Source organism: Gekko japonicus, unplaced genomic scaffold (assembly GCF_001447785.1).
Source record: "Gekko japonicus isolate JY-2015 unplaced genomic scaffold, Gekko_japonicus_V1.1 scaffold5, whole genome shotgun sequence".
Classification (NCBI taxonomy): Eukaryota; Metazoa; Chordata; class Lepidosauria; order Squamata; family Gekkonidae; genus Gekko; species Gekko japonicus.
In genome coordinates, this window is record NW_015168652.1 from 301,963 (window position 1) to 316,369 (window position 14,407).

At 41.5% G+C, this 14,407-nt stretch overlaps 1 protein-coding gene across 2 annotated transcripts in view; it reads right to left on the bottom strand.

Annotated features, from left to right (window-relative positions):
- PUS7 (pseudouridylate synthase 7 (putative)) overlaps nucleotides 1–12,374 on the bottom strand; it is a 34,596-nt gene extending 22,222 nt beyond the window's left edge. The window contains exons 1-6 of one of the 2 annotated variants that reach the window (XM_015415069.1): nucleotides 12,287–12,374; nucleotides 10,522–10,594; nucleotides 9,236–9,628; nucleotides 7,763–7,847; nucleotides 7,553–7,654; nucleotides 4,403–4,547 (exon numbers count right to left, since the gene is read on the bottom strand). In XM_015415069.1, coding sequence (XP_015270555.1) covers nucleotides 4,403–4,547; nucleotides 7,553–7,654; nucleotides 7,763–7,847; nucleotides 9,236–9,628; nucleotides 10,522–10,594; nucleotides 12,287–12,365 — 877 coding nt within the window. In that variant the 5' untranslated portion in view covers nucleotides 12,366–12,374. The remainder of the gene's footprint in view (nucleotides 1–4,402; nucleotides 4,548–7,552; nucleotides 7,655–7,762; nucleotides 7,848–9,235; nucleotides 9,629–10,521; nucleotides 10,595–12,286) is intronic. The other variant, XM_015415070.1, reaches the window with a different exon arrangement.
- Between the last annotated feature and the right edge of the window lie 2,033 nt (nucleotides 12,375–14,407).

Below are 14,407 nucleotides of genomic sequence, written 5' to 3' on the forward strand. Positions count from 1 at the left end.
ACGTTCAAAACTTCCAAATATGCCCCTCCAAATCTTCCCAAGAAGTTAAGGAAACAAGGAGTGGAATTCTGCCTCCTCCCTTTCCTTTTTCGTGTGGCTGCAAAGAGACTGGGAAACAAAAACATTTAAAATGCTCCCAGGGGCTAAAGACTTTACTGAAGTCAGGAAACAGAATTACTTCTATTGCAACGTTTGAGATTTAAGATCTGTTGGTTATTCTTAACAAAGAAAAGATTATTTGCTTTTTGAAAAAGGACTGGTGGAATTAAAATGGCTACTGAAACTGCGCCTGGTTAATGAGTAAATCCCACTGAAACTATAGAGTATAAGACTGTGGATTTTGCAGATGTGACTCTAAACTGTAACAAGGTAAAGTGATGGCTTTTTAAACTACACCCAAAGAGCTGGATACATTGGGAAATAGTGATTTTACACAACTACCACAAGTTTTCGGGGAAACCTTAAAGAGCAACTGACAGAAGTATTGGCAGAAACTCTCCAGCAAACATTTGAAGAAAGTTTGGGATGCCATGACGAGGAGCAAGAGCAGAACAACCCACTGGAAGCAGCAGAGCAGGAAGATACTCAACAACAACAACGACAGTCGCCACTCAAAAAACAGAATTCCAGACAAGATGCTTTCCTGGAGGACCTGGTTGTCCCAAACAGAGAGATAACAAGCTTTTATATAGACAAATAGTACAATGGAAAGCCTTTCAAATCTTCAACCTCCAGAGATGGTTAAGAAGAATATAACCTCTCCAGAAGACAAAACAGAATTAATGTTTTTTTTATTTTCTTCTTCAATTAAATATAGAGAGGGGGAAAATGACTCTACTTTTAAAGGGAAAAGGCATAAGATCATGATAGTGTTAAAAAACGTAAGAGAAAGCAGAAAAATATTAAATATTATAAGTAAATTTTACAAGTAATGACTGTTTAATTGGCTGTAATCTGCCTTGACCTATGTGCATTGATTTAAGTGATTTGCAGTAATATAAAATATAAAACATAAAATAACAGTATAGCATAATACCACAAAGATGAAAGGTATATAGTAAAGTGACTGTGTGTAATTGACTTTGATCTGTGTGCCCTGTACAATACTAATAAGATGAAAAATACATAGTAATGTGATTTAAGTTTTATTATTAACAACAAGGAATGCAACATTATGAAAGAAGATCCTAAAGATGATTATAAGTAAATTTTATAAGTAATGTTTTTAATTGGCTGTAATTTACCTTGATTTAATAATAGTACAATATAAAGAAGATGAAAGATTTATAGTAAGTGATGTAAATTCTATTATCAATAACATGAATTGCTATAATATGAATTGTATGGATTTGATGAGAATTTTCAAAGCTATCTGTCTTCTTGCAGGGTAACAAGAAATTCTGAGATAGTATAGTATAGTTGGTAAGATAGTATAGTTACTTATACAGTTAACTATATAGTTTGCAAAGATGGTAAGATTTTATGTTCTATTGTAAAATTAGATTATTAGAAGATGGTTAATTTAATAGAAATTACTGGCTTTTTTAGATATATGTTTGTAGAAAAGGAAATATTATAGTAAAAGAGAATGTTGCCAGACAGTATAAATAAGCAGAAAAAAGGTATTTGCAAGCAAACATGATGCTATGTATGAGATATTGGAATGGACTTTTTAAAAAATGTGTTGCTCTCACCTTTTTCTTTCTTTTTTGAAAACCCAATAAAAATCTATTTAAAAAAAACCCCAACAAGATCTGGCTAGCCTGGGCCACCCAGGTCAGGGCAGCAGGCAGCCTCGCAGCATTTGAATGGCTTTTGCTTCTGGCAACTGGCTTGTGACCACAGTTCCCTCTAAGCTGAGCTAGGGGGCACTGGAGAACATTTCGGAGGCCAGCTCAGAGGATTTCTGCTCAGCTCACAACCAAGTTTCTATAGGAAACCATGGAGGGTGGGGACACCTCCTTCAGGGGCCCATATAATTGGACCCCCTGGTCCAATATTTTTGAAACTTGGGGGAGTTTTGAGGAGAGGCACCAGCAGCTATGCTGCAAATTTGGTGACTCTACCTAAAAAAACAGCTCCCCCAGAGCCCCATGGACTGATTCTCCATTATAGTCTATGGGACTCATTGATTAAAATAGTCCCCCTAGGCTATAACTGAGCCAGAAAAAAAGATGTTTTTGCACACCCCTATTATGCCTTTCAGTATGATTTGTAAGCTGCCTTGAGTCACAGGGAAAAGTGGGATAAAAATATCTGAATAAATAAGTAGTTTGGGTAGATTGATAACATTTAAGCAACTTCCTGTTTGTTAGGTTAGGCAGTGTTCTGACAGTGATTGTTCTACCTCTGTTATACTTGACCTGTAATGCTGGTTGTCATATTTCACTAAAAAAACAAAAGAACACTGCAATAGTCACCCCCCCCCCCACAAGTGCTGGTATGAATTCTAAGGGTCAGTGCAGGGTGACAGTCTGAGGCCAGGTCTATCAATATAGTGGAAAGGGATGGGTAGACCCCTGTAGACAACATTTTGTGTAATGAAATTTGACTTGATTCTGTTTTCTGTTATAATGTTTAAATTATTCTTAAAATAGTTCAAATATAGTTTAAAAGAATTAACTCTGAGATTTTTACAAGGTTATAGAAATAATCTTCTAAAAAGAATTTATCCTATAGTCAAATGTAGAGTTGCTCAGAACTTTAATGCTACTAGCTTTTTTCACTCACGAGGTAGAATTTCTGCTCAGAACACTGTGGAGCTTAGAGGGAACATTGCTGGTGACTATCGCTCATGTAACTGAGGTCTCTTGGATCTCTGTATTTGAGAACCAAAGATCCCACAATTCAGATTGGCTGCTACGTCAGAAAGACTTTCCCCTCTTTTCATGCAGTGAGGGCCACGGCTTTTGTAAGATCTGGATACTTAATTTTTTTTAAGCCTACAAGAACCTCTGACATTCATTCCCTTAATTTCCAAGCTACCATGCTTTGTGGCATTCGACTATAGTCCTTCATTCTCTGGCTAGCTACTAGAACAGTGCCAGAAGCACTCATGGGGTGGTAGCTGCCACAGGCTGACCCCCTTCACAGACAAACTGATGATGCTTTCATGGGAACATGAGAACAAGGCTGCAGAAATGTCGGGCCAGTTGCCCACACTTATTCTTGAATGCAGATAACACTCCTGTAGACAAGCTAGCACAAACAAACACCCAGGAATGAATTTATAGTATCAAGTGACACTCACTTGCAATTAAATTAAAGCACCTTCATTGAGATTGCTTTTAAGCTCTTTCAAGGGACTCTTCTTCAAAATGTTTGAAACGCCAAGTCAGAAGTCTAGCCTACACTTTTAAGCCAATAATATTTTTTTAAATGTCAGGTTCAGAATTAGGTACTGGATCTGAAGAAAATAATCCTTTTTAATTGATAACTTTACCACACATACTTGTGAGCAATAAGGAAAAGTTATTTGTGTAGGCTGATCATATAACCTCTGCCATTTATTTAAATAATAAATTCACTGTATTTTCATTAGAAAATACCCGCATAAAGCTAAAAGTTGTAGAACAATATACAGACAGACCTTGAATGAAATCTTTCTGTTCTGTGACTACAAACATCTGTATTTTAGCTCCTTCATATGCAAACTTACACTAAAGTGTCATTCTTCCATCATGTGTCAAAGGATTTTAATAAGCTGGACTACAAACAGCAGTTACTCGCTTAATTATCTCTCTGTCATGTTAATAAAAACAGCATTAAATTGGCCCTTTGCACTATGCAAGACGCAGCAAAGAGGGATTTTAAAGCCAAGACTCCCTCCTGCCCTATGCTATTTAAAACACAACAGAGGCCCCGGTCACACGGGAGGTTTAGACCCGGAAGAGGGACGGATCGGGGGCGCAGCAAACGGGTGTGATCAAACCGCAACATCTGGGAAGCAGCGTGCACCCGTCCCCAATCCGTCCCTTCAGCCCAGTAACGCGGAGCAAAAAAGAATCTAGTAAAGAGAAGGACTTACCTGAAACGCCACAGCAAGCGCGGCTGTCGGATCGCAAGAGCACCCGTCTTCAGGAGCATTCGAGGCTCCCAGCCGAACTGCGCATGCGCACACATGCGCAGCCGGCTGCCTCGCGCTCCCTTCCCTGTCTTTCCCCCAGCATCTGATCGTGCCGGGGAGCAACTGCACGGCAGCTCACGGGATCCGTCTGATCCCGCCGCCGCGTGTCTCTTTTGGTGCGGCTTTAAAAAGCCGCACTTTGGCAGCATCAATTTCCCCCCCGTGTGGCAGGGGCCAGAGTCAACTTTCACACATGCTGTGATTGTGATGATCTCAGTACACTACAGGACAACTTCTGTTTTTCAGTTCTGAAGTAAAAGCAATCACTGAACTCACTTGCAAGTGCCTTTTTCCCAGCAGCATGGTAAGCAACAATGTATTTTTTCCCATCCCTCTCTTCTGTTTTAGTCTCTAGTCCTGGAAACAGGGATTTCACAGCCTGATGAATCACCGTTCTTTTTTCCTTAGTGTCTTCAATGACCTAAGCAGCAGCATTGTTTAAAAAAAAAGAAAAAAAGAATAATGCCGGCAAAGTTTTGATGTTTGTCACAGTTTAGCTTCATAAAGCGCTACATATCTTTTGCTCTAGGTGTAGAAAATCTGAAACAAATTCAACTAGGCAGCCAATCACCAAGCCCAGATGCAATGTTAATGCTTCTTGGTTGCTATAGCCTAAGGAAGAAAAATATTTCTACAAAGCTGGACTGAAGGAACACTTCCGATGGCTCTCCGAAAACCCCTGGCATTCAGTGTCTTCTTCCTTTGTAACTCTTTTCAGTATGGTACAATCAGTGATACTTTGTGCTTTGGAAGCCACATGTGAATCTTTGACATGCCACTGGTGGCCTTCTGAGGACTGTTACCATTGGCACTTGTTGCTTTAAACAGGTTATTTTTTGTTTGCTTGCATTGCTTTCCAGTTCTTCAATCCCAGACCCACTGAATTGGTTTATTAGATATCTTTGCCACTAGACTGAATGGTTTTTATCATACTTTGGTAATCCCCCTTGAGCCTCAGTGAGAAAGGTGGGCTATAAATAAAGTTAATAATAATAGTAAACTTTATTAAAGGGACAAGACTAGGGGTGTGCAATCAACGCGAGCCAAAAATCTATCAAAAAAATACCACCAGTATTTTTTTAGTAGCTTTTGGCATCCCAAATGTATCCGGGTTTTCTCAGGAAAACTGATGGGAGGAGTCCCCAAAAAAATCCCAAATATATTTGGGAATTACTGGGTAGATCCGAAAACAGCAGAGAGGTGGATCAGCTGTGCCAGTGTGGAGCAGACCACTCCCACTGGCTCAGCTTGGGGCTGGTTTCTCATGCAGCCTCGTTCAAACCAGGCTGCAGAAGAAGCCAGCCCCAGGATCTGCTGTGCCGCTGGGAGCAGATTGCTCCCCACAAGCTGGGTTTTGCGCTGGCTCCTCCTGCAGTCCAGTTTAAACCGGGCTGCAGGAGAAGCGAGTCCAGCAATGATCTCCCGTGCTGCATGGAATAATATGCTCCATCCATCACAACAGCTCCTGGAGCTGGCTCCTCCTGCAGCCCAGTTTCAACTGGACTACAGAAGAAGCAAGCCCAGCCAGGATCGTTTTTGCCCGCGGGAAGCAGATTGTTCCCTGTTTAAACTGGGCTGCACCAGAAGCCAAGCCAGCCCCAGGATAGGGCTGGCTTTTAAAAAAGAAATCGGTATTTTTCTTCTCAGGTCTATTGGACCTGAAAAAAATTGGGATTTCCAAAAAATCCCAGATCTGAATACCATACCGGTATTGGGATCTGGGATTTTTCGGAAATGCCAATTTTTTTTCCAGGTCCAATAGACCCGAGCTGGAAAATACCAATAAAAAAAAATATTCCACACCCCTAGACGGGACATGTTTTTCCTGGTTACTTGGCAACCTTACTTTTTGTAGAATCATCAATGGACTGTCAACCAAACTGCAACGCAGCTGTGTCCTCTCCCTATTTCTTTCCCTTGCTGGGATTCTGTCAGGTCTCCAATCCTAAACACCCTTTACTAGGGAGTAAGTCCTACTAATGGGATTTACTTCTGGGTATACACGCTTAGGCTTGCACTGCCAAGCTCCACCATATGAGATAGAGCTTTAATGAAACCCATAGCAGCCAGACAAAAGAGACCTTAGCAGCAGACTCAATGTTTGAACACCATCATATAGCAAAACTTCAGGTTCCTGCAATAATCCAGTGACTGAAAAATCTTAGCTGTGCCAGTAATTCAATGCACAGTAGATACACTTCAGCTCTAAATCTCGCATTTGCAATATGAAAAGTAAAAAAAGCCAAAACAGCATCTGAATATTATTAACGGCATTTCAACAACTGGCATTCAACTGAGTGCCCTCCAGCTAAGCTCTGACCCTGTCTGCAGTGTCTTTTGTAAACTTGTCTCTAAATGGCAGCCACAGGTTTTCTCTTGCACAAACAACATCACTGTATCACTAACGTAGGTCTAACACATGAGAAATGGTGGTGCAGCACTTTGGTGCAGCACCTCAGCCTAAACACTCCTTGGCTGGACAATGTCTTACAGTTGGGCCATGAACAAAGTACATTTCTTACCGGAATAAGTCCATGAACCAAACAAGGCTACTTACATTCTCTGTGTATTTTGTGAAATAATAGATTTAGCCATCAGAGAGAAGGATTCTTAACACTGAGGAAGATGATCTTCAGAAAATACCTTTTTTACGGGGGCAGTTTGCCTTTCAATTTAATGACTAGATAATACCACCCAGTCTGATGTCTATTGACATTCTACCTAGCACATGATCTAAAATGAACCTTCAGCTTTGTCTTCTCTGGATCATAAGGCATCTGTTGGTTCCATTTCCAAGAAAATATTGTTTACTCAACAAATGATTAAATGGTGGACTTCATTGGTACTGAATCTAGACAAATTCATGGAGGAGAGGCCCATCAATGGCTACTAACCACAGTGGTCAAATAGAACCTCCAGTTAGAAGAAGCAAATCTCAGAATATCAGTGTTAGGAGGCAGCATCAGGGGAAGACCTTGGCCTTGCTTGCAGGCCTTCTGGAGGAATCAAGGTAATCACAGTGTGTAACTGGACACTGGACTAGATGGATCACTGATCTGATTCAGCAGGAATCTTCGTACTTTCATATTTAATGCTGAGATACATAAGAATACCTGCTGGCTTTTATATTCTGACAGGGAGAATGGCCATTATTTTGTTTCTCTGTCCCAACAATAGGGCAGACTGGGAAGTTAAAATGGATGGAGGCAATGGGTGTGTCAAGACTCAAATGGGAGGTGTCTGAGGAACATTCAGGCCTATGAGTCCTCACCTGAAGCATGAACTGATACAGTTCAGGCAAAAATTGTATTGATTTATTTTATACATGAGTGTCACCTGTGTGCCCAGCAGTCAATCAAGCCAACTCACAAGCACGGCAAGTGATGAGGCTTACTGTTTACTTTGTGTATTGTTCAGACAGTTTACCTCGATGGCAACGCTGCCTTCTTTATTCTTAAAAAGCTGAAGGTCCTCTAGCTGCTGCTTCTCTTCAGCTGACAACACAGCAAAGATATCTTCAGGTGGATCCTAATAAGTATGACACGACAGGATGTAAAGATGAATCTGCAGGTACACACTGCTTTTAATAAAGACTTTAATTAGGTATGGAGGCTATGCGAAGGGGGGGAAAGTTACCTCATCAACTACTGGCACAGAGAAGTCATCTAAATGAACGACATGGCCATCTTTTCCTATCTCATGAACAACAAAATCGGAATATCTAATAAACAAGACAAATAGGTTAACAGAGCTCTACAACGATTTCTGACATGACATTCCCCTTTCAGACTCATGTCCTGAATGCACACTGGTTTTCAGAACTGAGATCTATCAGACCTGTTCTTTCACACCATAAACCTGCTTTTCTGTTTGTTCATTTCCTAACATGTTACTTAAGGAACATAAAAAATGACACACCCTTCCCATTTTGGTTCCCAAGTAAGTTTCTAATTCAGTTCTATGGAAGCTAAGACTGTAATCCTAAACACACTTACTAAATCCCATTTAACTAAATGGGATTTACTTTTGAGTGTACATGGTCAGGATGGCCCTGTAACTCAATCTGCAAGGTTTCTCAATAGGGCTGCACCATATTTTCTACACAGGGTTTTGTTTTGTTTTAAAGAACCCATCTTGGACTCCTTTAGAATCTGTAAACAGAAACCAGCAGACTTTCCTAGTTTTTCAGACAGGTAAATATCAGCTATTTTGGAAGGAATGTATATACTAATCATCTATGCAAATTAACTTCCAAGGATCAGAAGAATATTTCTAAGCTATACACAGACTGGAAGATAAATTGTTCAATACAGTTCCTATACGACGAGGGCAAACTAACTGGAGTGAGCAGCAGCAGCTAACAGGATTCAACTCAGAAAAAGGCAACCAGCATATACACGGCCTTTGGCATGGAGGGCCTGATATGTCCCCACCATCTTTGTTTAGCACAGCAGTTGCACTGCTATGGAGAGAGCTGAGCCCCAAACAGCATTTATCCGACTCACCTTGGGCTGTTTTTCACCATAATAATCACATGAAGGGAGTGTTTATAGGAAAAAAGCAGAAGCAGTGAGCATGAGGTGGAGGAAGTGGATAGAGGGAGCTTTTTCTTCTTCTCCCATAATACTAGAGAACTTAGGGGTATCCAAAGAAGTCGATGAGCAATAAGTACAGAGCAGATAAAAGAAAACAATTCTTTACTCAACAAGTAATTAAATTATGGGATTCACTGCCAATGGATGTACTGATGGCCACAAGCACAGATGGCTTTGAAAGGGACAGTCTGACAGTTTCATGGAGGAGAGGTCTTTCAGTGGCTACTAGCCATGGTGATTAAAGGGAACCACCACATTCAGTAGCAGCAAACCTCTAGATACCAGTGCTAGGAGACAACATCAAGGGAAGGCCTTGGCCTCTGTGCCCTGTTTGTTGGACCTCCAGGAACTGAGCTTCATGACCAAATAAGAAGCAAGGAGAACATAAGCAGGAGCAGAGCTAGCTAGTTCAGCATTTTTTTTAAAGTACAGGATCCTGCTCTAACTTAAGTGGCACAGTTTTCTGTATCTGAAGCCAATCCATGGGGTTAGTTACTAAAACAGTGACAGTTACCTCTCTTTTAAGATTCCAGAAAAGCCCTTGTGAGAACTAACAAACTTGGTGATGCCAACATCGAGTTCGGTCAGACCATGCTTCATCATGTCTGCAAAGCTCTCTGGTTCTCCTTCATCACTTCCTTCCAATTCTTCTTCACCTTGCTTGGTGCTTTCCTCAGTTGGGATGGTTTCATTTTTGGAGCCCTTAAGTGCAGGTTTCCCAGGTGGCTCCAGCTCTGCCTCCACTGTAATAGGGTCAGGATTCTCTCTTCCTTTGAGGGGCTCTTCTGAAAACCTTTGCCTTTTATTTTCATCACCTTTTGCATTATCATCCTCAGAAAGAGGACGTTTCAGAGATATGGTATCTATTTCCCCAGCTTCCATTTGTAAAGAAGCGTAATGCGCAGTTCTGAAAAAGGAGAAAATTAACTAAATAACAAACTAAAGGGGTTCCCCACACTTTTATACTGTTATACATCATCTTTATGAAATAGTTTAACAGACCAACTACAAAAAGTAGCTTTTTATGGGGAAAAATATTGTGGCTGCCCAGATGTTAATGTAGAGAAATTTTTATTGGTTAATATTAACATAATTTTTAAATTACTGAAAAATAAATTCTCCCTTTTGTTTGGTATTGTTTTGTATTTTTTTATTAAAAGTAACATCATCAAAATAGAATCATAGTGCTGAATACAAACAGATACCAAAGCAAAGATAACTGACATATACACAAAACGATGAAACAAAACCAGGCCCTGTATCCACAACCAAACTTAGCTGCAACCGTTTAGTTTTCATCAGACTAAATGTGTCAATCCTTATGTGTGGCAGAATGATGATTGATCTTGAAAAGAGCCAAGCGAGCTCTGCCAATATTTGGGTTAAGCCCTATTATGAAGCAGACAAGAAGCTAAATTCGGACCCAAGGAACTTAAGAGGCTATATTGTTAAAAGGTGTTATTGTATTTTGTACTTCTATAGCTCTTTGTTCCTGAGGAAGGACCAGAAGTCTGAAACACGGTATACTACCTAGGAATAGTGTTGGATATCTAGTTTGGACTTGATGCATTCTGTAGACTTCTATATTTCCTATGATGGATTTTATGTACAGATTTATTGCTGATTACATATGTGTTTCACTTTGCTGAAGTCTCTTTTTTATATTTACTCTTGCGGGTATTTCAGCACACAGTTGTTTTGCTGTTACTTGCCATTTTGTACTGTGTGCTGCATTGTTTTGTTATTTGTTGGAATAAAACACTGCCAGGGCAGTGTTCTTAGGATTGCACTGTGACTCACTTTTTCAGAATGGGGTACTTTGCCAGCCGCTTCAGTGTCCCAGCATTGGCAAGCGAAGGTAGGGCATTAACAGCTTTGAGAAGGATAGAAAAATATTAAGTGCAATGGTAACAATAAATAATAAAATATCCATAATGATAAATAGTTCAACCCAACCCCCATGTCAGTCTCTGCTTCTTCATAACAATTTCAAAAAAATACTTGCTCTGTCTCTATTTTTTTAAGACAGTGGGCTAATTCTTTCAATAATAATATTTTACTACTCCTGCAAAACAATAATAACCTCTGGCAAATTAAGGGTTGTGAACTTGCTATCAAAGAGAGGTATTCCAACACATATACAGACAATGAAAGCAGGGGAGTGGGGCAACACACCCAACGGGCCCCACAAGGCTGAGGGCTCCCAATGTATTGATTCAGATTCTTAAGACTAACAAGACTGCATCTGTCTGCCCCAATCACCTTTGACCTTCAAGACAGTGGCTTACAGAGTCTCTAGCCTCTCTAGAGCATGGGTGTCAAACATGCGGCCCGGGGGCCAGATCAGGCCCCCAGAGGGCTTCTATCAGGCCCGCAGTGGAACTGTCTGTCTTCTGCTTCTTCTTCCAGTTCTGCTGCTGCATCATCATAGGTTTTCAGCTTACAGATACACACCTAAACAGCATACTCAAGACTTCAACAGCACAGACATTGTGATGCAATAATTCAGAGCAAGAGGTGTCAGTTATCAAGCACTGTTAAATAAATAAAATATTGCAAGAGTGCTAACGTTTTAAACATATTTTTAAGTAAAAAAAACCACCTTTGTGTTTGTATCCTTTATAAAGTTTATATCTTCACTACCTGGCATTACATTTTATGACACACATGGTCCAGCCCAACAAGGTCTCATTTATATCAGATCTGGCCCTCATAAGGAATGAGTTCGACACCCCTGCTCTAGAGAATCCACATTCATGTTTATTGAAGAACTTACTGTTGTTCAACACAACATTCTGTGCTGAGTTATATAACACTATTATGTTGCTATTCCATATACTTAAATATGCCATGTAATGGGGGGGGGGGGGGGGGGGGGAGGGGAGTGTAGGAGGACAGCCCCAAAACTGCACCTCTGTATCCTGGATGAAAGCTAAGTGTACCATAGTCATACAGAACAGTGTACATGGGGCATACAGAACACGTCATGCAAGACAGTGGCTTTCTATGTTACACAAGAAATGTGAAAAAGATGTTTTCAGCAATATTTCTAAACTATAGCACATGAATCGTCTGAGTATAGCACAGCAACTGTACCTTTGTCCCCTCTGCTGGTGGACAGGCGCCACCACAACATAATCCCCCCCCCCCTTCTGAAAACCCAAAGAACCCAAAGAAAAGAGAGCACATTTTAATCTCGAGCTGGCCATTTGTGCCGCGGCACACAATGTGCACAGGTGCAGGCTGGCAACGTACTACCCAAGAGCACAGACTGTGGAGACGACATCAGTCTACACACATGCCCAAAGTGGAGGCGCCTGGGATTGAGCCTGAGTTTTTGAGCATGCAAAGCACACGCTCTACCCGCTGAGCCACGGCCGCACCCCAAAGTGTACATAATGAGGGCGGGGAAAGAGATTTAACTACAGTCTGCTTTATGCCGCCTCAGAGCGGGAAGGGCAGGAAGCGCCTTCTCAGGGGAGGAACTGTGCGCGGTGCTGCGGCATCAGTTCTTTCTCCTCCTCCAGGGCGACATTTGTAAGGGTGCTGCCAGGAAGGTACTTACCCGCAGCCGGCTTAGAGAGCGAAGCGAAGACACGGACGTTGGCAAGGCGAGCGAGAAGCATGGAGCCGTCCCCGGACATGTGTCCAACCCCTCCAGCGACCTAAAAGGAGCGACGAAGAGTGCAAAGCGCCGCGGCTGGTTCCGGGGCATGGCGAGCTCATGACGTCCTCCGTGCGCGCTGAGGGAGCCTCCAGCGGGCGGTGTAGCTGCCTGGCATGCCTGCTTCTTGGAGCCGCGCGGATGCAATGGGTGCATTGGACGAGGCGTGCGGGCAGGCGAGGTTCCCGGGACACTGCTTATGCACCGCATGAATCGGGCCCGAAGAATTCCAGAGGGGGACTCGGGAGAGTTAAACAGTTGCCGCAGCAATAGTAAAACGGGTCTCCCCGTTGGCACATTTTAAAGACGAACAAGGTTTTATTCCAGCAATAGAAGCTGCGAAGAACCCGCTTCTTCAGTTGCAAAGCAGGAATAGTGCAAAGCTCCCTGCTTATTCAGTGGGCCTACCAATTATAAATCGCTGCTATGCCCGTAGGAGCATGCGCCCGACAGAAAGTGGGGGTGGGTGGGGGTGGCGTTGTTTTTAGCAATGTCAGTTATGGGGACAAGGGGGGTAAACTTATTAATTGTTGGGGCTTATCCCAGTCCGTGCTCTTCCTTAGTCATCCATATTAAATTATTTCAACATGAAATTATTTCCAAAAACCATATGCCGTCAACGATCATGTGGTTTGAAAAAATATTTTTTTCACTCATAACAGTTGAATCTCAGTCAAAGAAACAGGAGTCTGTAAGAGGAGAAGAAAGAGGAGAAGAAACTCCTTCACTGAGACAATTAGAGTAAATATTTGTGTATTAAAGGAAATGCTTCCTTCCCCTCTCTCTTTTCCTCACAAATATCCTGTGAGGTAGGTTAGGTTGAGAGTGTGTGACTGTGGGTATCGGAACTCTTGTCTCCCCAATCTTGGGCCAACTCTCTTTAACAACTACACCACACACATACAGAATAATCAGTACAAATCTCCAAATGCATCTCACAGTCTAGAGCAAATACTGGCTTCTTGGGTACCCTGGCCTGAAAATATGAGAGCATTTGTAGGGTCCAGTACAGCGGGAACACCTTGCTTTTCATTATTGGGGAACAAGCTTTATTTCTCTCCTCCATGTGGAGATGCACAGAGTCGTAAAAAAGACTAAGAGAAATAATCCCACCTCGTCCATTTATTTCTTTCTAAAGCAGGTCCCAGCAGGTACCAAAATCAATTTAACTTTCACCATTGGAGCCACAGGCATCTTCTCACCTCTCCACACACATTACTAAAGTCAGATATATTCTCATCTTCGCCATTTCTTTTTCTCTAAAGCTGCACGTCCCAGGATACCAATATCACCTTCTAGGACATTGTCTGTTTCAGTGATCCACAAGTTGAGAGTAGGGGTTTTAGGCAAAACTTCTAAAGATCCCAAGGCAAAAATAAGGTAAGGCAGTGGAGAGGTGTTCTAGTATGGCAAGTAAATGTCCCAAATTCCAAGAGAAAGAAAAACAGTTGGCTGCCCCTCTGCAAGTGGAGATGAGACTACATAGTTTTGGTGGCAGAGCAGTAATAGTTACAGGAGCCAGCACAAAAGAATTTCAAAGAGATAAGGTCCAGGAATTCAGGGTGACTCCAGGATTAAAATCTACAAGTGGGGACCTGCAACAAAATGTTCTGTAATGTGTTGTAGTTTGTTTTAAGTTGTAATTGCATTTTTTAAAAACTGCAATATAGGATTTGTGATTACTGAATGTATATACTTCTTGTGATGAGATCCACTCAGTACAGTACACAGAATGTATGCAAAGCATTAATCTTTTTATTTTGTTTCCTTGTTGGTTTTGTGTGTTTTTGTGTGTGTTAATTCTAAATGTCGCTTTTCCTTTCATTTTTTTCATTTCTGTATTCTTCTGTTGTTTGTAATATTTGTTACTGTTGTTTTTAAAGTATTTCTTTGAATACCACATTAGATGTAAATGTTCCTTCTTAATTTCTAAAATATCCTTGGATTGGACTCCCCCACACCTATAGCTAAAGATGAAACAGAAGAGGGACCGTTTCTTTCTCAAAGGTAGGGCCCACCATG